The 25,042-nt window shown below is 41.4% G+C and overlaps 1 protein-coding gene across 1 annotated transcript in view; it reads left to right on the forward strand.

Moving 5' to 3' along the window:
- The first annotated feature begins 16,254 nt into the window (after positions 1 to 16,254).
- The window catches only part of LOC125547081 (uncharacterized), a 44,581-nt gene continuing 35,793 nt past the window's right edge, over positions 16,255 to 25,042 (forward strand). Inside the window, exon 1 of the mRNA XM_087515784.1 lies at positions 16,255 to 16,624. Coding sequence (XP_087371910.1) covers positions 16,255 to 16,624 — 370 coding nt within the window. The remainder of the gene's footprint in view (positions 16,625 to 25,042) is intronic.

The following is a 25,042-nucleotide window of genomic DNA, read 5'->3' on the forward strand; positions in this document are numbered from 1 at the left end:
CTTATTTCAGTACTTGCAGAGAATACCTTGCTGGAAACCGCTTGTCATTTCCTTCTGCTCCTCGTTGGGTTCAACACTCTTACTTATCGAAAGGACTACGATAGATCCCCTATACTTGTGGGTCATCAAGACTATTTTCTGGCGCCGTTGCCGGGGAGTGAAGCGCCTTTGGTAGGTGGAATTTGGTAAGAAAAATTTATATAGTGTGCTGAAATTTACTGTCACTTGTTACTATGGAAAGTAATCCTCTGAGGGGCTTGTTCGGGGTATCTTCACCCCGACCAGTAGAGCAAAGAGTTGCTCCTCAACCTACTGAACCTACTGAAAATGAAAATGTTTGCTTTGAAGTTCCTGCACGTATGATAGAAAAACTGCTAGCAAATCCTTTTTTAGGAGATGGAACAAAACATCATGATGTACATCTGATATATGTGGATGAAGTTTGTGGATTATTTAAGCTTGCAGGTGTACCCGGAGATGTTGTTAAGAAGAAGGTCTTCCCTTTATCTTTGAGGGGAGATGCATCGACATGGCATACGCTATGTGATGATATGAGGTCTTGGAATTACAAACGATTGAAATTGGAATTTCATCAGAAGTTTTATCCTATGCATCTTGTTCATCATGATCGCAATTATATATGTAATTTTTGGCCTCGCGGAGGAGAAAGCATCGCTCAAGCTTGGGGGAGTCTTAAATCAATGTTATATTCATGCCCCAATCATGAGCTCTCAAGAGAAATGATTATTCAAAATTGTTATGCTCGGCTTTCTGGTAACAATCGCACCATGCTTGATACTTCTTGTGCTGGCTCTTTTATGATGAAGACTATTGAATTCAAATGGGATTTATTGGAAAGAATTAAACGCAACTCTGAAGATTGGGACCTTGACAATGGTAAGGAGTCAGGTATGACACCTAGTTTTGATTGTGTTAAATCTTTTATGGATACCGATATTTGCCGTAAATTTAGCACTAAATATGGACTTGACTCTGAGATAGTAGCTTCTTTCTGTGAATCTTTTGCTACTTATGTTGATCTCCCCAAGGGGAAGTGGTTTAAATATCATCCTCCCATAGAAGTAAAATTAGCTGCACCTATTAAAGTTGAAGAAAAGACCATCACTTATAATGATCCTATTGTTCCTACTTCTTATGTTGAGAAACCACCTTTCCCTGTTAGGATAAAGGATCATGCTAAAGCTTCAACTGCAGTTTGTAAAAGCAATATTAAAACATATACACCTCCTGAGCAAGTTAAAGTTGAACCTAATATTGCTAATGTTAAATATCTCTTGTCTGATAATATTGATGGGCATGTTATTTATTTCTATAATGAAACTGCTAGGATTGCTAAACCCCGTGATAAAGATAAACCTAGACCTGTGGTAGGCATGCCTGTTATTTCTGTTAAAATAGGAGATCATTGTTATCATGGCTTATGTGATATGGGTGCTAGTGCTAGTGCAATACCTTATTCCTTATACCAAGAAGTTATGCATGATATTGCACCTGCTGAGATGGAAGATATTGATGTCACAATTAAACTTGCCAATAGAGATACTATTTCACCAATGGGAATTGTTAGAGATTTTGAAGTCTTGTGTGGGAAAACTAAATATCCTGCTGATTTTCTTGTTCTTGGTTCCCCACAAGATAGCTTTTGTCCCATTATATTTGGTAGACCCTTCTTAAATACTGTTAATGCTACCATAGATTGCAAAAGAGATGTTGTTACTGTCGGTTCAGATGATATGACTCATGAATTTAATTTTTCTAAATTCAGTAGACAACATCGTGAAGAAGAATTACCTAGTAAGGATGAAATTATTGGTCTTGCTTCTATTGTCGTACCTCCTAGTGATCCTTTAGAACAATATTTGCTAGACCATGAAAATGATATGTTTATGAATGAAAGAAGGGAATTAGATGAATTATTCTTTAAACAGGAACCTATTCTGAAAAACAATTTACCTGTTGAAATCCTAGGGGATCCTCCTCCACCCAAGGGTGATCCCGTGTTTGAGCTTAAACCGTTACCTGGTACTCTTAAATATGCTTATCTTGATGAGAAAAAGATATATCTTGTTATTATTAGTGCTAACCTTTCAGAGCATGAAGAAGAGAGATTATTGAAAACTCTGAAGAAGCACCGCGCTGCTATTGGGTATACTCTTGATGATCTTAAGGGCATTAGTCCCACTCTATGTCAACATAAAATTAATTTGGAACAAGATGCTAAACCAGTTCGTGATCATCAACGCCGGCTGAAATGAAAGAAGTGGTAAGAAAGGAGATACTAAAGCTCCTTGAGGCAGGTATAATTTATCCCGTTGCTGATAGTTAGTGGGTAAGCCCTGTCCATTGTGTCCCTATGAAGGGAGGTATTACTGTTGTTCCTAATGATAAAGATGAATTGATTCCTCAAAGAATTATTACAGGTTATAGTATGGTAATTGATTCCGCAAATTAAATAAGGCAACTAAAAAAGATCATTACCCCTTACCTTTTATCGATCAAATGCTAGAAAGATTATCCAAACATACACATTTTTGCTTTCTAGATGGTTATTCTGGTTTCTCTCAAATACCTGTGTCAGCCAAATATCAATCAAAGACTACTTTTACATGCCCTTTTTGTACCTTTTCTTATAGACGTATGCCTTTTGGTTTATGTAATGCACCTGCTACCTTTCAAAGATGCATGATGGCTATATTCTCTGACTTTTGGGAAAAGATTTGTGAGGTTTTCATGGACGACTTTTCCGTCTATGGATCTTCTTTTGATGATTGCTTCAGCAACCTTGATCGAGTTTTGCAGAGATGTGAAGAAACTAATCTTGTCTTGAATTGGGAAAAGTGCCACTTTATGGTTAATGAAGGTATTGTCTTGGGGCATAAAGTTTCTGAAAGAGGTATTGAAGTTGATAAAGCCAAGGTTGATGCTATTGAAAAGATGCCATGTCCCAAGGACATCAAAGGTATAAGAAGTTTCCTTGGTCATGCCGGTTTTTACAGGAGGTTCATTAAGGACTTCTCAAAAATTTCTCGGCCTCTGACTAATTTATTACAAAAAGATATATCGTTTGTCTTTGATGATGATTGCGTAGAAGCATTTGAAATACTTAAGAAAGCATTGATTTATGCACCTATTGTTCATCCACCTGATTGGAATTTACCCTTTGAAATTATGTGTGATGCTAGTGATTATGATGTAGGTGCTGTTCTAGGACAAAGAGTTGATACGAAACTAAATGCTATTCATTATGCTAGTAAAACTCTAGACAATGCTCAAAGAAAATATGCAACTACTGAAAAAGAATTCTTAGCAGTTGTATTTGCTTGTGATAAGTTTAGACCTTACATTGTTGATTCTAATGTAACTATTCACACTGATCATGCTGCTATTAAATATCTTATGGAAAAGAAAGATGCTAAACCTAGACTTATTAGATGGGTTATCTTGCTACAAGAATTTGATTTGCATATTGTTGATAGAAAAGGAGCTGAGAACCCCGTTGCAGGCAACTTGTCTAGGTTAGAAAATGTGCTTGATGACCCACTACCTATTGATGATAGCTTTCCTGATGAGCAATTAAATGTCATAAATGCTTCTCATAGTGCTCCATGGTATGCTGATTATGCTAATTACATTGTTGCTAAGTTTATACCACCTAGTTTCACATACCAGCAAAAGAAAAAGTTCTTCTATGATTTGAGGCATTACTTTTGGGATGACCCACATCTTTATAAAGAAGGAGTAGATGGTGTTATTAGACGTTGTGTACCTGAGCATGAACATGAACAGATCCTACGCAAGTGTCACTCTGAAGCTTATGGAGGACACCATGCTGGAGATAGAACTGCACATAAGGTACTGCAATCTGGTTTTTATTGGCCTACTCTCTTCAAGGATGCCCGTAAGTTTGTCTTATCTTGTGATGAATGTCAAATAATAGGTAATATTAGTAGACGTCAAGAAATGCCTATGAATTATTCACTTGTTATTGAACCATTTGATGTTTGGGGCTTTGACTATATGGGACCTTTTCCTTCCTCTAATGGATATACACATATTTTAGTTGTTGTTGATTACGTTACTAAGTGGGTAGAAGCTATTCCAACTAGTAGTGCTGATCATAACACTTCTATTAAAATGCTTAAAGAAGTTATTTTTCCAAGATTTGGAGTCCCTAGATATTTAATGACTGATGGTGGTTCACATTTTATTCATGGTGCTTTCCGTAAAATGCATGCTAAATATGATGTTAATCATAGAATTGCGTCTCCTTATCACCCTCAGTCTAGTGGTCAAGTAGAATTGAGTAATCGAGAACTCAAATTAATTTTGCAAAATACTGTTAATAGGTCTAGAAAGAATTGGTCCAAGAAACTTGATGATGCATTATGGGCCTATAGAACTGCATATAAAAATCCTATGGGTATGTCTCCGTATAAAATGGTCTATGGAAAAGCATGTCACTTACCTCTCGAACTAGAACACAAGGCTTATTGGGCTATTAAAGAACTTAATTATGATTTTAAACTTGCCGATGAGAAGAGGTTATTTGATATTAGCTCACTTGATGAATGGAGAACCCAAGCCTACGAAAATGCCATGAAGATGGCATGACAAAAGGATACAAAAGCGTGAGTTTAATGTAGGTGATTATGTATTGCTATACAACTCTCGTTTAAGATTTTTTGCAGGAAAACTTCTCTCTAAATGGGAAGGTCCCTACGTTATCGAGGAGTTCTACCGTTTCGGTGCCATAAAAATCAACAACTTCAAAGGCATGAATCCGAAGGTGGTGAACGATCAAAGAATCAAACATTATATCTCAGGTAATCCCATAAATGTTGAAACCAATGTTATTGAAACCGTGACCCCGGAGGAATACATAAGGGACACTTTCCGGAACGTTTCAGACTCCGAAAAGGAATAGGTATGTGGTACGGTAAGTAAACCGACTCCAAAACAGTTTTAAGGCAATATTTCTCTCTTTTGGAATATTTAGAAAAATATAAAAATAAGCAGCGGTCCGGGAAGGACACGAGGGCTCCACGAGGGTGGAGGGCGCGCCCTACCCTACTGGGCACGCCCCCTACCTCGTGGGCACCTCGTGTGCTCTCGGGACTCCGTTTTTGTACACGACACGTATTTTGGTTAGTAAAAATTAATTATATAACCTCCCGGGGGTTTTGACTCCTGTATCACGCAAAAATCTCATGTCTTTGTTTCGAGCTGTTTTCTGACAGATCTAGATTATCATGGCATCTCCAAGTGCTCCCAAAGACAAGTTCTTTGAGAAGGTCATCAACCCTTACCTCGCGGAGGTGCAGCGACACCCTCAAAGCATTGAGATGCGTGATTGGTTGCTGCACATCCGTGATGCTGAGGGACCGAAGGGGACCGGAAGCGTGGAGATGAGGCTCGAAGCAATGGAGCAACAATTTTTCAAGTGGCAGGGGATGGTGGAGCGTGGACTCAACTCCAACCACATGATGATCGCATAATTCACCAACAAACACAAGCTGGATGCCGACAACATCGGGGAGACCATCTTCAAGCTTCACGAGAAAATTGAGCACCTTCAAGCTCAAATCTATGACCTGCAAAACCAAAACTATGAGTATGAATATAGATTCAAAAGGATGAGTTTGGCTGCAGATTTGAGGATCCCGGAGACCCGGTCATCTTTCTATGATGGTGAGCCTATGCCTTGGAAGAAGGACGACAAGCCTACGCCATCAACAAAATCACCACCTTCTTCACCAACAAAGGAGACATAAGCACCTGGGTATGGGCACTCCACTTGGCAACTGCCAAGCTTGGGGGAGTGCCCCGGTATCGTATCACCATCACTTTTATCTTTACCGTTTTTCTTAGTTTGATCCTTTTGGTAATATCTTGATCTAGTAGAATAAAAGTTCTTAGTATGATCTAGTTGTGAGTTTTGCTTTATTATCCTTCTATGTAATCGAGTCCATGAGCTATATAATAAAGACTAGTGTTGAGTCAAGGGCTTGATTATTTTTCCATAATCCTAAGTGAATAAAAGAAAAGAGAAAGAAATAAAAAGATACAAAGGGATCATGTGAGTCTTATGGAGAGTAATGAGCTCACATAGAAAGAGTATGATGAATAAAAGTTGTTGAGGGTTGACAAACACAGTTTTGGTCATCGTTGCAATTAATAGGAAGTAATAAAGAAAGAGAGGTCTTCACATATAAATATACTATCATGGACATCTTCTATGATTGTAAGCACTCATTAAAATATGACATGCTAAAGAGTTGATATTGGACAAGGAAGACAACGTAATGGGTTATGTTCTCTTACATCTGAGATGAATTATATTGTCTTGGATCTTCCAACATGATGAGCTTGCTTTTCCCCCTCATGCTAGCCAAATTCATTGCACCAAGTAGAGATACTACTTGTGCTTCCAAATACCCTTAAACCAGTCTTGCCATAAGAGTCCACCATATCTACCTATGGATTGAATAAGATCCTTCAAGTAAGTTGTCATCGGTGCAAAGCAATAAAAATTGCTCTATAAATATGTATGATTGATTGGTGTGGAGGAAATAAGCTTTATACGATCATGTGATATGGAAGTAATAAAAGCGATAGACTACATAATAAAGGTCCATATCACAAGTGGCAATATAAAGTAACATTCTTTCGCATTAAGATTTTGTGCATCCAACCATAAAAATGCAAGACAACCTCGGCTTCCCTCTGCGAAGGGCCTATCTTTTACTTTTATCTCCTACATTGCATAAGAGTCATGGTGATCTTCACCCTTCCTTTTTACACTTTATCCTTTGTCAAGCACAATATGTTGGAAAGATCCTAGTATATATGGCTAATTGGATGTGAGCTTTCATGAACTATTACTGTTGACATTACCCTTGAGGTAAAACGTTGGGAAGCAAAACTATAAGCCCCTATCTTTCTCTGTGTCCGATTAAAACTCCATATCCATAAGTATTGCGTGAGTGTCAGCAATTGTGAAAGATTATATGATAGTTGAGTATGTGGACTTGCTGAAAAGCTCTTATACATTGACTCTTTCCTATGTTATGATAAATTGCAATTGCTTCAATGATTGAGATTGTAGTTTGTTAGTTTTCAATGAAGTTTACGATTCATACTTGATATTGTGATTGAATTATTACTCTAGCATAAGAGATATATGAAAAGAATTATATAAGTTGATGTTCTAAGAATGATCATGATGCCCTCGTGTCCGTATTTTATTTTTATCGACACCTCTATCTCTAAACATGTGGACATATTTTCGATTTCACCTTTTCGCTTGAGGACAAGCGAGGTCTAAGCTTGGAGGAGTTGATACGTCCATTTTGCATCATGCTTTTATATCAATATTTATTGCATTATGGGATGTTATTACACATTATGTCACAATACTTATGCCTATTCTCTCTTATTTTACAAGGTTTACATAAAGAGGGAGAATGCCGACAGCTGGGATTCTGGAATGGAAAAGGAGCAAATATTAGAGACCTATTCTGCACAACTCCAAAAGTCCTGAAACTTCACGGAAGATGTTTTCCAAATATATAAAAAATGTTGAGAGCAAGAACTTCACCAGGGGGCCACACCCTGCCCACGAGGGTGGGGGCGCGCCCCCTACCTCGTGGGCCCCCTGGTGGCCCTCCGGTGGCCATCTTCTGCTATATGGAGTCTCTCGATGGGAAAAAATCATAATCCATCTTCTCGGATGAAACTTCGCCGCCACGAGGCGAAACCTTGGCGGAACCAATCTAGGGCTCTGGCGGAGTTGTTCTGCCGGGGAAACTTCCCTCCCGGAGGGGGAAATCATCGCCATCGTCATCACCAACGCTCCTCTCATCGGGAGAGGGCAATCTCCATCAACATCTTCATCAGCACCATCTCATCTCAAAACCCTAGTTCATCTCTTGTATCCAATTCTTGTCTCCAAGTCCGGGATTGGTGCCAGTAGGTTGCTAGTAGTGTTAATTACTCCTTGTAGTTGATGCTAGTTGGTTTAATTGGTGGAAGATTATATGTTCAAATCCTATATGCATATTAATACCCCTCTGATTATGAACATGTTTATGCTTTGTGAGTAGTTACTTTTGTTCCTGAGGACATGGGAGAAGTCTTGCTATTAGTAGTCATGTGAATTTGGTATTCGTTCGATATTTTGATGAGATGTATGTTGTCTCTCCTCTAGTGGTGTTATGTGAACGTCGACTACATGACACTTCACCATTGTTTGGGCCTAGAGGAAGGCATTGGGGAGTAATAAGTAGATGATGGGTTGCTAGAGTGACAGAAACTTAAACCCTAGTTTATGCGTTGCTTTGTAAGGGGCTGATTTGGATCCATATGTTTCATGCTATGGTTAGGTTTACCTTAATACTTTTGTTGTAGTTGCAGATGCTTGCAATAGAGGTTAATCATAAGTGGGATGCTTGTCCAAGTAAGGTCAGCACCCAAGCACCGGTCCACCCACATACCAAATTATCAAAGTACCGAACGCGAATCATATGAACGTGATGAAAACTAGCTTGACGATATTCCCATGTGTCCTCGGGAGCGCTTTACATCATATAAGAGTTTGTCCAGGCTTGTCCTTTGCTACAAAAGGATTGGGCCACCTTACTGCACTTTATTTACTTTTGTTACTTGCTGCTCTTTACAAATTATCCTATCACAAAACTATCTGTTACCACTTATTTCAGTACTTGCAGAGAATACCTTGCTGGAAACCGCTTATCATTTCCTTCTGCTCCTCGTTGGGTTCGACACTCTTACTTATCGAAAGGACTATGATAGATCCCCTATAATTGTGGGTCATCAACGGTAGCAAGATTGTTGATGTAGATCGCCGTCCCGATCATTGCCCCGGTGGCACTCCGGCGGCACCGGAAGTGAGGGGGAGAGAGCCCCCCTACTTATTCTTCTTCCTTGGCCTCCCCCTTGATGGGGAGGAGAATTCCCCCTCTGGTCCATGGTCTCCCACTACTGGAATCAGCTTATTTGTCGTCCTCCATGGCGGACGGCAAAGGCTTGGTTCACGGATGGCAAAACTCTTTGCCGTCCTCTAGCGGACGGCAAATCGTCCGGATGAATGAATGCCAGCAAAGGATTACGCCGTCCGCCATCCGAGGCCAGCAGACGGCAAAGACTATGGACGGAAGTGCGGTGGTGTGAGAGTCGTTAGGGGTTTAACAGCGCTCTTTGCCGTCCTCCAACGAACAACAAGGAGCTCAGCTAGGCAGAACTGGGAAGCTGCCACGTGTGCAGCTATGCCGTCCGCCGGCAGACGGCAAAGAGGTATGAATCTTTTCCTTCCGCTGGCTAACGACATAGCTGGTCATTTGGCCGTATGCTAGCAGATGACAAAGTGACCAAATAGGCAGCCAGTGTTCCCAGTTTGCATAGGTAACTACCATGTGTCCTCTTTGTCGTCTGCTAGCGGACGACAAAGCTCTTTGCCGTCTGCTAGCGGCGGACGGCAAAGAGGCTACATATCCCCTGATTTTATTTTAATCCATTTAATTTGACAGGGTTTCAAACACAGATATACATGCATACATATGGAACATATCCAACAACATATAACAGCAAGTCCAACAACATATTTCATCAAATCCAACAACATATATATCCAACATCATATTTCATCAAATCCAACATAGTTCAACAAAGTCCAACATATCCATATATACATGCATAACCAGAAACTAGTTTCCAACAACATATCCTTGCATACATATTGAACATAATCAGAATAGTACACTCCATGAATCCAAGCTTCGTCATGTAAAGCAAATCTGCAAATTGGAAAGATGAAAGTTATAAGAAGAAGACTAGTTAGAAGAAGAAGAAGAAGAAGAAGAATATTTTTTCTTCTCTTTTTTTCTCCTCTCCTCTTCTTTATCTTCTTCTTCTTCTTCTTCTTCTAACTAAGGTAGGTAAAAATGTCATTTTATTGCTAAGCTAGGTAAAAATGCTAAGTGTAAGTCATTTTAGAGCTAACGTAGGTAAATAGGTCATTTTGGAGCTTAGTAAGGTTATTATGTCATTTTCGAGCTAACAAAGATTATCATGCCATTTTTTACCTAAGTATGCTAAGTATGTCATAAATGAACTGAATAAGCTAAGTATAGCTTATTTTTTATCTAACTTAGGTAATTATGCCATTTAGGAGGAAAATAAGCTAAGTATCCATTTGTAAAGCAGAACACTAGAGAAAACTTACCCTCATCACAACAAATATGATGAAGATCGCAACTAAGGTAACAATTGATCCAATGACATAATGATACCAAGCCTCATTATCAATGGCATATTTTCTAATCTTCTTAAGCTTCAGGCGCATTGCATCCATCTTCAAGCGCATTGCATTCATCTTCATCTTGTGATCATCGATGGCATCGGCAACATACAACTCCAATGTCATCTTCTCTTCTTCAATTCTTTTAATTTTTTCTTTCAAATACTCATTTTCTTTTCAACTAAATTTAACTTCTCGACAAGAGGGTCTATTTCAAATTCCGATTCACATACCTCCTAGATTAAAATATCTCTATGTCAACTTGATGGCCATAATTTGCATAAATGCGAAATGCAACAAATAGTTATGAAAGAGAATTTACCACATCCGAATCATAAAGCGGGCGAGGGCCGACCGGGACGGAAATCAAGACCATGGCACTATGTATAAGAAACAATCATAAAAAGTAAGAAAATTATAAATACCAACTATATAAATCATACAATCATACAAATAACTATATAAATCAAGTACACCATAAAAATTTGAATACCTAATAATCATTATCGATAATGACGTGCGCGTCATCATCATTAATAAAAGCATCATCATCATCACTATCGGTAATGACGTGCTCATCATCATCATTAATAAATGCATCATCATGTGGAAGGCCACCTTTACGTAATCATTCAAGCATTGACAGGTCATCTGCAGCAGTAACTTCTTCTTCTTCCGGTTCTTCTTGTTTCGGCTCAGGGGTGAAGTCGAATTCACTATCGTTGTCTACTTCAATGTTCTGGGGTGGAGTAGAGCAGTTCTTGAAACGTTTTTTGGAAAGACGTGTTTCTTGGAAGAATTCTCCTTTGCCATATGTGTCCTGGTTAATGTGAGGTTCATAATCCTTTTCATTAGGGGGAGGTGGTCTAACATGTGGCGGCACTTCATAAACGACATTCCAACCACTGAGATTTGGATCACTTTGACAGGCCCACGGTAGATAGAAATCTTGGGTTGCCTGTTGAGCCGTAATATAGACATCGGGAACATCCAAATGGGTGCTTTGTTTGATTTCGACTAGCCCTATATGTTCATGAGTCCTTCTAGTCTCCCTCGGCTGGAACCAATAACATCTAAATACTACGACGTTTGGTGGGTTTTCACCATAGAATTCAAGTTCATAAATTGCTTCAACTCTTCCATAATACTCGATACCTCCTTCGCCGATAGCAGAGACACAACAATTTGTAGACTTTCGGTCGGCCATAGATAGCTCTTTGCCATAGGTACGAAAGCGATACCCATTGATGTCGTATTTTTCAAATGAACGGGCCTTATAGTAAAAACCATTAGCTACTTGTCTCAATTCGGCATCCATAATCTCTGAATTAGCCTACAAGTTTAATACGAAAGGATTGTTGCATTAGTTGCAAATTATCCAAAGAAAAGAAAGGGTCTAATGGAAATTACCGTTTTTTGAACCAAGAGATGAAACCGGGATATCCGGCTCCTTGTTTTGCCAGAAGCTCATACTCTTCGACGGAATCCTTTTGGATCACTGCTCCATATGAGAATATGGCGACGTATCGACTGCATCAAATATCCATGAATAAGAGAAGTTAAAAGCAATTAGAAGTTGTGAAACAATGTACCGAGATCTTACTCGATGTACGGCCGCACTTCTGTTAGGTTGTTGAAGAGATACAGCGAAATGGTCCACCATTCTTCAACATCCAACCTTACTGGTTTCCAACCACTGGCTGGTGCGAGATTCTCTTTGAATAGGCTGAGGTTGGATTGACCCTTTTGAGGTTCGTCAACATTGTACCGAGGCTTCGGATTATGCAAATGACGATTTTTGGCTTCGTAGTGTGCTGTCACGAAGTTTGCCGCCTCCTCAGTGATGAATGCCTCCGTCATCGATGCTTCTATTCTACGTTTATTTTTACATTTTGCTCGAAGCGTCTTCTGCATCCTCTCAGTTGAGTAGCACCAACGATTTTGCACGGGCCCCCCCAATCGTGCCTCGGTCGGGAGATGCAAAATGAAGTGTTGCATTGGATTAAAGAAGCTTGGCGGAAAGATCTCTAACTTGCAGATCAACTCCGGCGCCAACTGTTCCATTTCTTCTAGGCAGCCAGGCAATAGTTCTTTCGCACAAAGAACACGGAAGAAATAGCTCAGCTCTGCCAGTACTAGCCATTCATCCTCAGGGATGAAGCCACGCAACATCACCGGCATTATCCGCTCAATCCATATGTGCCAATCATGACTTTTTAGACCAAATATTTTCAATTTTTAAAGACTCGCTCACCTCTTTAGATTTGCTGCATACCCATCAGGGAACATCAACTACATTTTCACACACAAAATAATTTCCTTCATAGTTGGCCTTCCAAGATTGAACCATGCCTTTCGCTTCGTCCAGTTGATCCCCTTTCCTTTTGGTTCTTTCATGTTTTGTAACGGTCTATCACATAGCTCCTCTTGATCGAATCTAGCCTTATTATTATCCTTTGATTTCCCCTCTATGCAGAACAATGTACCAAAAATGGCTTCGGCGATATTCTTTTTAGTGTGCATCACGTCGATGTTGTGTGGGCAAAGGAGGTCTTTGAAGTAAGGCAGATCCCAGAAGCATGTCTTGTGAGTCCAGGCATGTTCCTTATTATACCCCTTGAAATACCCTGGACGCTCTGGATCTGGCTCGAGAGCGTTTAAATGATCTAGGGTCAGTTGGCCTATCAATGCAGGTGGTGCAGAGTGTTTGACAACTCTACCTTTGATGAAGTTCTTCTTGTCTTTCCTGAACTTATGGCCAGGATGTAGAAACGGTCTATGCAAGTCGAAGCAACTATACTTGTGCCCTACCGTCAGCCAACGAAACTCAAGAGCTCCCTTGCATGTGGGGCACGGGAACCTTGCATGCACACACCAGCCAACGAATAGCGCATACGCCGGCAAGTCATGCATCGAGTATATGTACCAGGCATGCATTATGAAGTTCTGTTTGCTAAAGGTGTCGTATGTCTTGAACCCATTATCCCAAGCTTCTTACAATTCGTCCTTAAGCGGCTACATGTACACATTCATAATCTTCCCCGGATAGTTGGGCCCTGGAATTATCAACGTCAGGAAAATATTCTTTCGTTGCATAATCTGCCCCGGGGGGGGAGATTGAGTGGAATGACAAACATGAGCCAACAGTTGTATGGGGCTGCTATCTGACCAAACACACTGAACCCATCTGTGCTGACGGCGACTCGAGGATGCCTTGGATCTGCCGCTTTTTCCTTATGTAATGCATCGAAGCGCTTCCACGCTTCACCATATGATGTCTACTACACAACCTTCTTCTTGTAGACGTTGTTGGGCCTCCAAGTGCAGAGGTTTGTAGGACAGTAGCAAATTTCCCTCAAGTGGATGACCTAAGGTTTATCAATCCGTAGGAGGCGTAGGATGAAGATGGCCTCTCTCAAGCAACCCTGCAACCAAATAACAAAAAGTCTCTTGTGTTCCCAACACACCCAATACAATGGTAAATTGTATAGGTGCACTAGTTCGGCGAAGAGATAGTGATACAAGTGCAATATGGATGGTAGATAAAGGTATTTGTAATCTGAAATTATAAAAACAGCAAGGTAACTAATGATAAAAGTGAGCGTAAACGGCATTGCAATGTGTGGAAAGAAGGCCTAGGGTTCATACTTTCGCTAGTGTAAGTTCCCTCAACAATAATATCATAATTGGATCACATAAATATCCCTCAACATGCAACAAAGAGTCACTCCAAAGTCACTAATAGCGGAGAACAAACGAAGAGATTATGGTAGGGTACGAAACCACCTCAAAGTTATTCTTTCCAATCATTCCGTTGGGCTATTCCTATAAGTGTCACAAACAGCCCTAGAGTTCGTGCTAGAATAACACCTTAAGACACAAATCAATCAAAACCCTAATGTCACCTAGATACTCCAATGTCACCTCAAGTATCCGTGGGATTGATTATATTATATGCATCACACAATCTCAGATTCATCTATTCAACCAACACATAGGACCTCAAAGAGTGCCCCAAAGTTCCTACCGGAGAATCACGACGAAAACGTGTGCCAACCGCTATGCATAGGTTCATGGGCAGAACCCGCAAGTTGATCACCAAAACATACATCAAGTGAGTCACGTGGTATCCCATTGTCACCACAGATACGCACGGCAAGACATACATCAAGTGTTCTCAAATCTTTAAAGACTCAATCAGATAAGATAACTTCAAAGGGGAAACTCAATTGAATACAAGAGAGTAGAGGGGGAGAAAACATCATAGGATCCAAATATAATAGCAAAGCTCGCGATACATCAAGATCGTATCACCTCAAGAACACGAGAAAGAGAGAGAGATAGAGAGAGAGAGAGAGAGAGAGAGAGAGAGATCAAACACATAGCTACTGGTACATACCCTCAGCCCCGAGGGAGAACTACTCCCTCCTCGTCATGGAGAGCACCGGGATGATCAAGATGGCCACCGGAGAAGGATTGCCCCCTCCGGCAGGGTGCCGGAACGGGTCTAGATTGGTTTTCGGTGGCTACGGAGGCTTTTGGCGGCGGAACACCCGATCTATTGTCTGTTCTGGAAGTTTTAGGATACGTAGGTATATATGGGTGAAAGAAGCACGTCGGTGGACCGAAGGGGGGGCCACGAGGCAGGGGGCGCGCCCTAGGGGGTGGGCGCCCCCCCCCACCCTCGTGGGCACCTCCCTTCTTTCCTGACGTGCACTCCAAGCTTTTCCGGTAGCTTTCCTTCCAAAAATAACTTCGCCAGTTGATTTCGTTCCGTTTCGACTCTGTTTGATATTCCTTTTCTTTGAAACACTGAAATAGGCAAAAAAAACAGCAAATCTGGGCTGGGCCTCCGGTTAATAGGTTAGTCCCAAAAATAATATAAAAGTGGATAATAAAGCCCAATATTGTCTAAAACAGTAGATAATATAGCATGGAGCAATCAAAAATTATAGATACGTTGGAGACATATCAAGCATCCCCAAGCTTAATTCCTGCTCGTCCTCGAGTAGGTAAATGATAAAAACAGAATTTTTGATGCGGAGTGCTACTTGGCATAATTTCAATGTGATTCTTCTTAATTGTCGTATGAATATTCAGATCCATAAGATTCAAGACAAAAGTTCATATTGACATAGAAATAATAATACTTCAAGCATACTAATTAAGCAATTATATCTTCTCAAAATAACATGGCCAAAGAAAGTTCATCCCTACAAAATCATATAGTTTAGTCATGTTTCATTTTCGTCACACAAGGATGCTCTCATCATGCACAACCCCGATGACAAGCCAAGCAATTGTTTCATACTTTAGTAATCTCAAACTCATAAACTTTCACGCAATACATGAGCGCGAGTGTGACGCCCCGAGACCAATGTGCTAGGTGTCTTCCAGTTATTCGTTGTTGTTGCCTTGTCATTGCTGGTGTGTCATGCATTTCATATCATGTCATCATGTGCATTTCATTTGCATACATGTTCGTCTCATGCATCCGAGCATTTTCCCTGTTGTCCGTTTTGCAATCCGGCGCTCCTATGTCACCCGGTGTCCCTTTCTACCTCTTTTCGTGTGCAGGTGTTAAACGTTCTCGGATTGGACCGAGACTTGCCAAGCGGCCTTGGTTTACTACCGGTAGACCGCCTCTCAAGTTTCGTGCCATTTGGACTTTGTTTGATACTCCTACGGTTAACCGAGGGACCGAAAAGGCCTCGTGTGTGTTGCAGCCCAACACCCCTCCAAAGTGGCCCAAAACCCACCTAAACCCCCTCCATCATCTAGATCGTTCGATCACGATCGTGTGGCCGAAAACTGCACCTCATTTGGACTCTCCTAGCTCCCTCTACCTATATATATGTGTGCCTCCCCGAATTTTTCACGGATGAACCCTAACCCCCGCTCCTCTCGCGCCGCCTGACATGTCCGCCCGCCGGCGGAAGCGTCCACTGTGCGGCCTCAGCCAATCCGCGCCGGCCACATCACCGTCCTCCGCCGTCCCATCCGCGCGGCCTGCCGATGCCCGTCTCCAGCCCCCGCGGGCCCGAGCCGCCGTCCCGCGCCGGGATCCTCGCGCGCTGCCAGGGAGTCGGCGCCCCGCCACCACCGACCCTCATCGTCGGAGCCACCCACTGCCGCCGAGCCCGCGTGCCATCGCGGCACCTGCCGGAGCCCGCCCCGGCCCCTCCTCCGTCTCCGGCGCCGCCCGACCTCGCCATGGCCGCACCACCACCTCGCCTCCCCGCCTCTTCCTCGTCTCCGGCCGGCGACCCAACTCGGCGAACTGCTACAGTGTTTCCGGCGAGATCCGGATCTGGATCTGGACGAACTCGGTTGACTTTTTCTCCCTGAAACCCTAGATTTTCGCTATCTTCATCAGTGCATAACTTCGTCACCGTGGCTCCGATTCGTGCGTGTAGCATATCAAAATGTTCGTCTCGATGAGTACTCCATTTCATCTCATTGCATCATTTTCATTTGAGCTCATCTTGATGCCCGAAATGCTGTTGGAAGAGGGCTATGTGATGTTAGTTTCAGATTCATATCAGCAAATGCACTTTTGTCATTTTTGCCATGATTAATGTGTGCATGCTATGATCCTGAGCTCCACATGTGTTTTGGAGTATTCCATGCCATCTTTACAGGGGTGTATGCCATGTATTTTTGTGATCTCTGTGGTGACTAGCACAAGCATGCAAAGTAGCTTACTCAATGTTGCTGATTTCAGGGACTTAGAAATATTATAAGTCTTTGTCCTGTTATTATTTTTATGCCATATGTTCATGTTGTTTTCGAGTGATCCGCGCATCTTTTGAGCATGATCAGTAAGGATGTTTTTGTAGATATATTGGTGCTCTATCCATCCAAGTCTTTGTTTGCAATTATGGAGCACCCTAGCTTGACTCAAATCGAGTTCTACTTTTGCTATAAAATGTTCCTGGCAGATTGTTAACATGTTTAGCAATTTTGCCGAGCTTGTTGTTGTTGATCCATGCATGATATGTTGTTGTTCTTGCCATGTCTAGCTTCTATGCCATGTCTTGTAACATCCCAAAATTCTAAATTTTGGAATGTTATAATAAATAGATAGATTTGATTGACTGTTTGATTGATTGTCTGAAAGTGAGTGAATTCGAAACTTTTGAAAGTTAAATGAGAGGGAATAAAAGGACTTTCCCAAACTTTCATATTTGCTTTCCGATCTCCATGAATTCAAATTCTTTTCAACACAAAACCCTAGAGAGAAGATGACATGACTTCTTCCATTTAAAATGAAAAGGGTGTTTGAAAAATATTTGAATTCCATTGGGAAATATTTTTCCAATTCTGAAACTTTATGCGACTCAATGATTTTCACGAGAGAAGATAAAATGACTTCTTCAAATTATATGAAATATGAGTTGGGAGTTTCAAAGAATTAAATTCAAAGTTCTTTTGAATTTATTTTCAATTTGGAATGTTATACATTAGATCATCATGCTTATCTTATTTTCTTGTATTTTGGTCGATCCTAGAAATTTCACGCAACTCAAGGACCTTCGGAGAGAGTTGGAGATTTCGTTATTTTCATATTTGAGAGTTTTCTCGAATTTGAAAAGAGGATCATTTGATTTATTTATTTTATCTTCAATAATTTTTCCGTTCTCAAAAATATGAGAGAGGGAATAATATGACTTTCCCAAAATTGAGGAAAAATGAAGATTTAATAAATAGGTCAAACTTTGGTTCTCCCGGAGTTTTATTTGCATTTTATTTGGATAGGGAAAAATGCGCGTTTTCAAAAATTGCATTTTAGGTCCGGAGAAAAGTTCATTTTGTTCGACTCATTTTTAGGAGTCGGGGAAAATTTACTTTATTAATTTTGGAGCCCGTTTAGATTTTATTTTTCTGTGTTTTTCTGCGCGCGAAACCGTTTAAAAAAAACTGGACCAAGGCCCAGCCGGGCCAAAGGCCCAAGCCAAGCCGCAGCCTCCCTGCGCGCAGCGCAGCGCCAGGCGCCAGGAGCGCCCCAGGCCGCCGCCTCTTGCTCTACGAATCCTAAAAGGATTCTAGGGTAGCCCCTTGCCCCTTTTTCCTTTGTTTCGTATTCCTAGTCCTACTCCGTTTCCTCTTTTTCTTTCCTATTCCTACTCTATTTCTTGTCCCCTACCCCAAGTCTCCTCTCCCCTCCCCAATATAAATACCCCAACACCCCCCCCCTCTAAACCCATCAAATCAAACCCCAAGCCCCAAGCCCCAAGCCCTCCACCGCACCCCGCCCCGCGCCCTACACCGCCCCGCGCCACCCCACACCCGCGCCGCCGCCGCACCTTGCCCGCGCCGCCGCCGCACCTTGCCCACGCCGCCGCCGCCCTACGCCGCCGCTGGAGCCCCGTTCGCCGAGGTTGCCCTGCATCTCTTTTCCTCGGATCGTTTTCTTCTAATCATTCCGATTCTTTTCTTCTCTTCCAATTCGTTTTCTAGATCGGTTTTTCATTTCGGTTTTCTTCTCCGAAACCCTAAATCGGATTAGTCATCTTTTCCGATTTAGTTTCCTTTGGACCGTTCGCCGGACCGTTCGTCCTAACGAATGTGATCACCGGATTCTTCTAGGTTAACGAACGTCCGTTTGTTTAACCGTTCTTCTTTTTCTTCTCGTCGGATTTATTCCGCGATCGCGATCTCAGATCCGATCTTCGTTCTAGTTTATCTTCTCGCTCGTTTATCGGAATCAGGTGATTCAAGCGCCTGGAGTTTCGTCTCGAAACCGCCGTTCCGTCTAATCAACTTGAACAAGTTTTTGCTACTGTAAAAATTTGACCTAGTTTCAACTTGCTAGAACCGAGTTGTTTTCTTTCGCCGTTTTTTCCCGTATCTTTGTTTGGTTCGTTCTTTCTTTGCAACCGGAGTTCTTAAGTTGAACTATCTGGTTCGTTCCCTCGTTCGAGTTTTACTTGTGCATTAGATGAGTACTTATTGTGTGGTTACTATTGTTTGCTTACGATAGATTGACCGGAGTGTGATGAGTAGATCTATCAAGAGTTTTAAGTGCGAATCATCTTCATCAACATTGCAGGCAAGTTCACACTTTGATCATACCTTTTCTACAACCCATGTTTTATTGCATTAGATCAATCCCCTCACATTGCATGATTAGGATCTAATTAAATTGTGGGATGGGAAGTAGATGAGGTAGTACCTATTACCTGTATTATTATGAAACCTTGGGAGTTACTTCTACATTTGCCTATTATGCCATGCTATGCTAGTAGACGTGGATTGGGTGAGTGATATCCATGACAGATGTGAGATTGATAATTTTAATTGTTTATCTAAGGTGGCAACTTAAACACACATCTGGGTGGATTGAGGCACCTGATGTCTATCAGGACTTGCCTGTTTTTTTCGGACCGCCACCCAGGCTCAAAGGGATCATAAGATCTTTCATGCTAGAAACTTCCGTGTGCAACCACATGCTACTATGGGCTCTGGCGTAGTTGACTAAGTTGTGCGAACTCTTACGGGGTGGACTAGCATATGTAGGGGTTGTAGGTGGTACGGTCTACCCCACATGTAAGGTGCTAGCGCTTCTGAAAGACTATGTCTCGGTCATCCGTTTCTCAAACACCATGTAGTGCGAGAAAACAAACGGAGGCGATCGAGTCATGTGGGGAAAAGTGCGCAAACCTCTGCAGAGTGTACAAACTAATCATGGTTAGCCGTGTCCCCGGTTATGGACAACTTGAGTATCTAGTACTTGAATATCATTGTGAATCTCAACATGTTACTTCTAATTAATGTTGTTGGGTTTTAATAATTTTTAATTGGGATTGAGAATGCTGTCAACCATTCTCAATGTTTCACAACCACCATGATAGTTAAATAAATTTATTCCTTTGCAGTAGGGAAAAATTGGCTTTACGCAAAAACCTTATAACCATAGAGCTTTTCCACCAGCTAAATATGCATGTAGTGATAGCCATTGTTCATCATTCTCTATGGTGTGAATTTGCCAGTACATTCAATGTACTGACCCGTTTCGGGCTGCAACGTCTTATGTTGAAGGTTTCTTACGACGAGTAAGTGTTACGTTAGGGTTACGATTTCTACACTCAACTTTGCCGTTGGTGTTGATGGGAATCCACAACCTTGTTGCTTCCGCTATATGGATTGAGGTAATAGTATTTACGTTACTTTATACATGTGATTTACCTCTGTTATAAATCCTTCGAGTACTGTGTGTGTTAGCATACTGATCCAGGGATGACACATAAGCACAGAGACTTGATCCATTCGGGTCGGGTCGCTACAAGATGGTATCAGAGCACATGTTGACTGTAGGACGTGACCCTAGAAACTGGCAAGCCCATAGCAAAGATTTTTCTCTACAACTTTCCCTTTCAAAAAGATCTTTTACCTCTCTTCTCTTCTGAGCTTATTCAAAAATTCTTTTAGCGAGACCATACCCCTTTCCCTTTTTGACCCCACGAAGATTCGACTGATGAGACCACTCCAAGAAGTACAGGATATCAGACTAGTAAGACAATTCGGAATTAAGAGGATTTTACCATACATTATGATAATGGAAACTAAAGTTGTTGAAGACTCTGAAGACTAGGAGAATTGGAAGGCTCTGTAGAATTTCCAGATTTGTATGACCTAGGAATGCTACCCTTATGGAACTTGGCAGACAATGGAAGTTGTCAATGCCCGAGATCAAGGTGTGTTGGAGAAAGACCGGAGCATGTAGAGTTAAGAACTCAAGGATTTGTCAAAACCCTAAGGCAGGAGATATCAACTATGGAGAGATAGCTCATGGAAATGACAACCACGGCTATCCATGATGTCATCACCCGCTAATGCTATTGTCACCGTGCTGAGTTAAGGATGCATGTCATCAGAAAGGATTGGATGGTAGAAGGTTGATGGAGCAGCCATCAGCAAAAGATGAAGTTTTAGCCCTAGCCGGTGTATCACCACGATCTGGAGTAGTACATCAAGAAGTTTAAGGTGGAGCTCCAGGAAGTCGTATTAGACAAGGAAGTATTTCATGAGGAACTCAGGATCCTGAAGATGAGAGTAGCCAAGCTGGAGGAGCTACAACCTCGAGATACCGGAGAATTGTCAAGAACTGAAGGACAGTATGACCATGAAGGATGATTGAAACCAGAAGTTTGAAATGCAACTCCGGAATATTAAAGGATGTCATGAGAGACTTCGCGTCACAAGAGTTGACCTGGCAAAAGAATTTGAGAAGGATAAGCATGATTGGAAGAAGCCATTGGAGGCACGAACAAGGCTTGAAGAGTTTGGAGATGTTGGAGATTTATTGACCTTTAGAAGACCAAACCCCTGCTATACACCTACGTTAGATGCGACGATTGTGAGCTGTCATTTGTTTGATGTTTTTCGACAGCCATAATAAAAATCTGTCTTTTCAAAACCATTGTTTGTATTGTGTGCATTCCTCTCTATCTCTCTTATCTCACCCCAAAACCCATGGACCCAATAGAGGATGAATGGAGATGAGCTTGTATTTTCTGGACCGATGAGTCAATTGGAGACAGACCGATGGATTTAGAACATGGAAGATCACATGGAGAATAACCCTATAGTTGGACATGATATGACCCAGCATGCTCTTCTGTGCTTTGAAAGAGGTGCTGCTACTTGGTGGAGGATGTACCAAACCATGAATGGATGGCAAGGAGTAACCACTTGGAAAGAATTTAAGTTGACTTTGCCAAAGTCTCGGTTTGTGTCCCAGAAGTTGAAACCTTATGGAAAGGATATGAAGAAAACCTTGTGCATGCAAGATTTGTGGAGAAATAGGACACACCCATAAAGAACACAAGGATAAATGCCCTAATTGTGAAGGAAGTCACCCAGTTGAAGAATGCCCAAATAGGCAGATTACTTGTTTCTTGTGTGAAGGGACTACCCACTATCCTGCTATGTGTTACATTTACCCCATGGTACAACGAACCATCCAGTAGAAGAAAGAAGTAATGAAAGGAGCCCTCATGGAAATTTTAGAAAAAGCTGTGATGGAGGACACGCCTAAAGAAGACCCAATTAAACCTTACACCAAGTCATGCTATTCATGTGGAGAAGAAGGACACATCTCCCAAAATTGTTTGAATGGGGATCTAGTAGAATTCCCGACAGATGAAGTAGAATATGACCCATAGGAGATAGAAGCCCTAATTGGAATGAAGAAGTCCAGGAAGAGAAACCGATTGGAGCCCAGGAGGAACCTGAGTCATATCACCTGTTACAGGTGCAAGGAGTCAGGGCACTACCTCAGCAGTTGCCCAAAAAGGAAACCTTGAAACTTGTCAGATGTAATATGTTTCCATTGTAATAAAGCAGGGCACTTTGCCAGAGATTGTCCGAAGGAGAAGGAGACTTGTGATAAATAGTTGAGTTTGTACCAGAAGAAATATAGTCGTAGTAGTGAGGACATTTTCCTTTATATTGAGGTGTTGAGTTGAGGCATGTAATGGAAAAATAGGAGATTGTAATAATTTGAGAATCAATAAAGTTAGCAGTGTTGGTACTGATTTGGATTTTATGAGTTACTCTATGAGGAAAGATGTTGACCATTTTTGAGGATATGAGAAATATGGTCTATAAAATATTGGAGCATTTTAAGGGTGGTAGTACCCTGTAAGAACCGTTGACCCTTGGAAAAGATAAGGATACTCCACTGAGTGGATTTCGGACAAAATGAATACGAGTTTTGTCTCGATATGTGTGATGCCCCAAGAGTATGTAGGATGAAGTTGGAGACCGTCAGTTGTTTGGACCAAATGTGATCAAGGAGTCAGACGAGAATGTTAAGTTGATTCGAGATAGACTGAAGGTAGCTCAGTCCAGGCAGAAGAGTTATGTAGACTCAAAAAAACGCAAGGAGGTAGTCTATGAAATTGGAGACAGAACATGTCTTCGTGTGACCCCTCTGCGAGGAGTTAAACGATTTGGAGTTAAGGGACAGTTAGCCCCGAGATTTGTAGGACCATACCGAGTTTTGGAGCGTATGAGAGAAGTGGCCTACAAGTTGGAGTTACCCGAAGGACTGTCAGGAGTTCAGGATGTGTTTCACATTTCCCAGTTGAAGAAGTGCCATGCAGAGATGGCCAATATTCCCATGTAAGGATGCTTGACCGCGGAAAGGATAATGATGTTCCACGAAGTGGAATATGGACTTCATGAGTATAAAATCTCGGTATGAGGGATATCCCACGAGAATGAAGAGATGAAGTACTATTGGATATAAAGGAGGTATGATATGGATCAATGGAAAATTCCATGATGAGTCTGAGTAATCATGTCCTAGTTTGGTGCCAAAAGACGGAACGAAGACAGTACAATTGGATGGATTTAAGAATACTAGGAAGTTGGAAGTTGGAATAATGATCAGTTGCCCGATGATAGGTTCAAGGATTACAAGTGATGAGATGGGCCATAACCCACAGGCCCCAAGACCTGCCAAGAAGCAAGCACATTATTGCTGAAGGAAAAACCCTGGAAGAAGTTACGATTTTATCGACGGACGATTTTGTAGGAGTAACGCAAAACCTGAGAGTTGTGAAGGAATGATAGATGTTTGTTTGGCTTGCAGAATCTATGGATTTATCCGAACTTGGTTCGTCGACAAGAGAAATTCTGCAATGCTTGTGAGGATGACCGAGTGTTAGAATGCGAGATTCGCTAAACTGTATACAAGGTAATGATTTGGGTGCGGGATGGATTGGTCACCATACCGACTTACTCTTATTATTCGCCTTGCTATGTGGGATGGTAAATCTGAGTGACTTACCTATAGTGGAGAGACGACGATCAAAACCTTGTATAAACCTTAGAATGGTATAAGCATTTTCCCTTGTACACGGCAGTTGTTGTCAATCGTAGGTTATACGGTGAGGATCAACCCAGACCCATTTCCTGCAGGAGAAACCATACATTGTTGACCACCATGAGATATCGATAGTTGTTTAGTTTTGGCGCCAGACCCGTCAGCTAAGAAGACCCAGTCCCGAAATAACCTTACCAAGAGGAAAGGACAAAAGAATTGAGGAAAAGGTTATGCCACTACCGGAAGAGCCCGGATAAGGAATTATCCTGAAGATCTGAGAAGACCGGCCCTGTCAAGAATAAGGATGGAGTATATGAGATTTGATGAAACCATAACAATGATTCTAAGGGTGGTAGCACCCCAGACCCCGGTGAAGATTGATGGAATTTGAGGAGACCCCCCAAACCCTAACCTTTTCTTGCTAGCCTCTCCGAATCTCGAGGACGAGATTCCTTTTAAGGGTGGTAGGTTTGTAACATCCCAAAATTCTAAATTTTGGAATGTTATAATAAATAGATAGATTTGATTGACTGTTTGATTGATTGTCTGAAAGTGAGTGAATTTGAAACTTTTGAAAGTTAAATGAGAGGGAATAAAAGGACATTCCCAAACTTTCATATTTGCTTTCCGATCTCCATGAATTCAAATTCTTTTCAACACAAAACCCTAGAGAGAAGATGACATGACTTCTTCCATTTAAAATGAAAAGGGTGTTTGAAAAATATTTGAATTCCATTGGGAAATATTTTTCCAATTCTGAAACTTTATGCGACTCAATGATTTTCACGAGAGAAGATAAAATGACTTCTTCAAATTATATGAAATATGAGTTGGGAGTTTCAAAGAATTAAATTCAAAGTTCTTTTGAATTT

This window comes from Triticum urartu, chromosome 3A (assembly GCF_056163025.1).
Source record: "Triticum urartu cultivar PI428250 chromosome 3A, HENAU_Tu73, whole genome shotgun sequence".
Classification (NCBI taxonomy): Eukaryota; Viridiplantae; Streptophyta; class Magnoliopsida; order Poales; family Poaceae; genus Triticum; species Triticum urartu.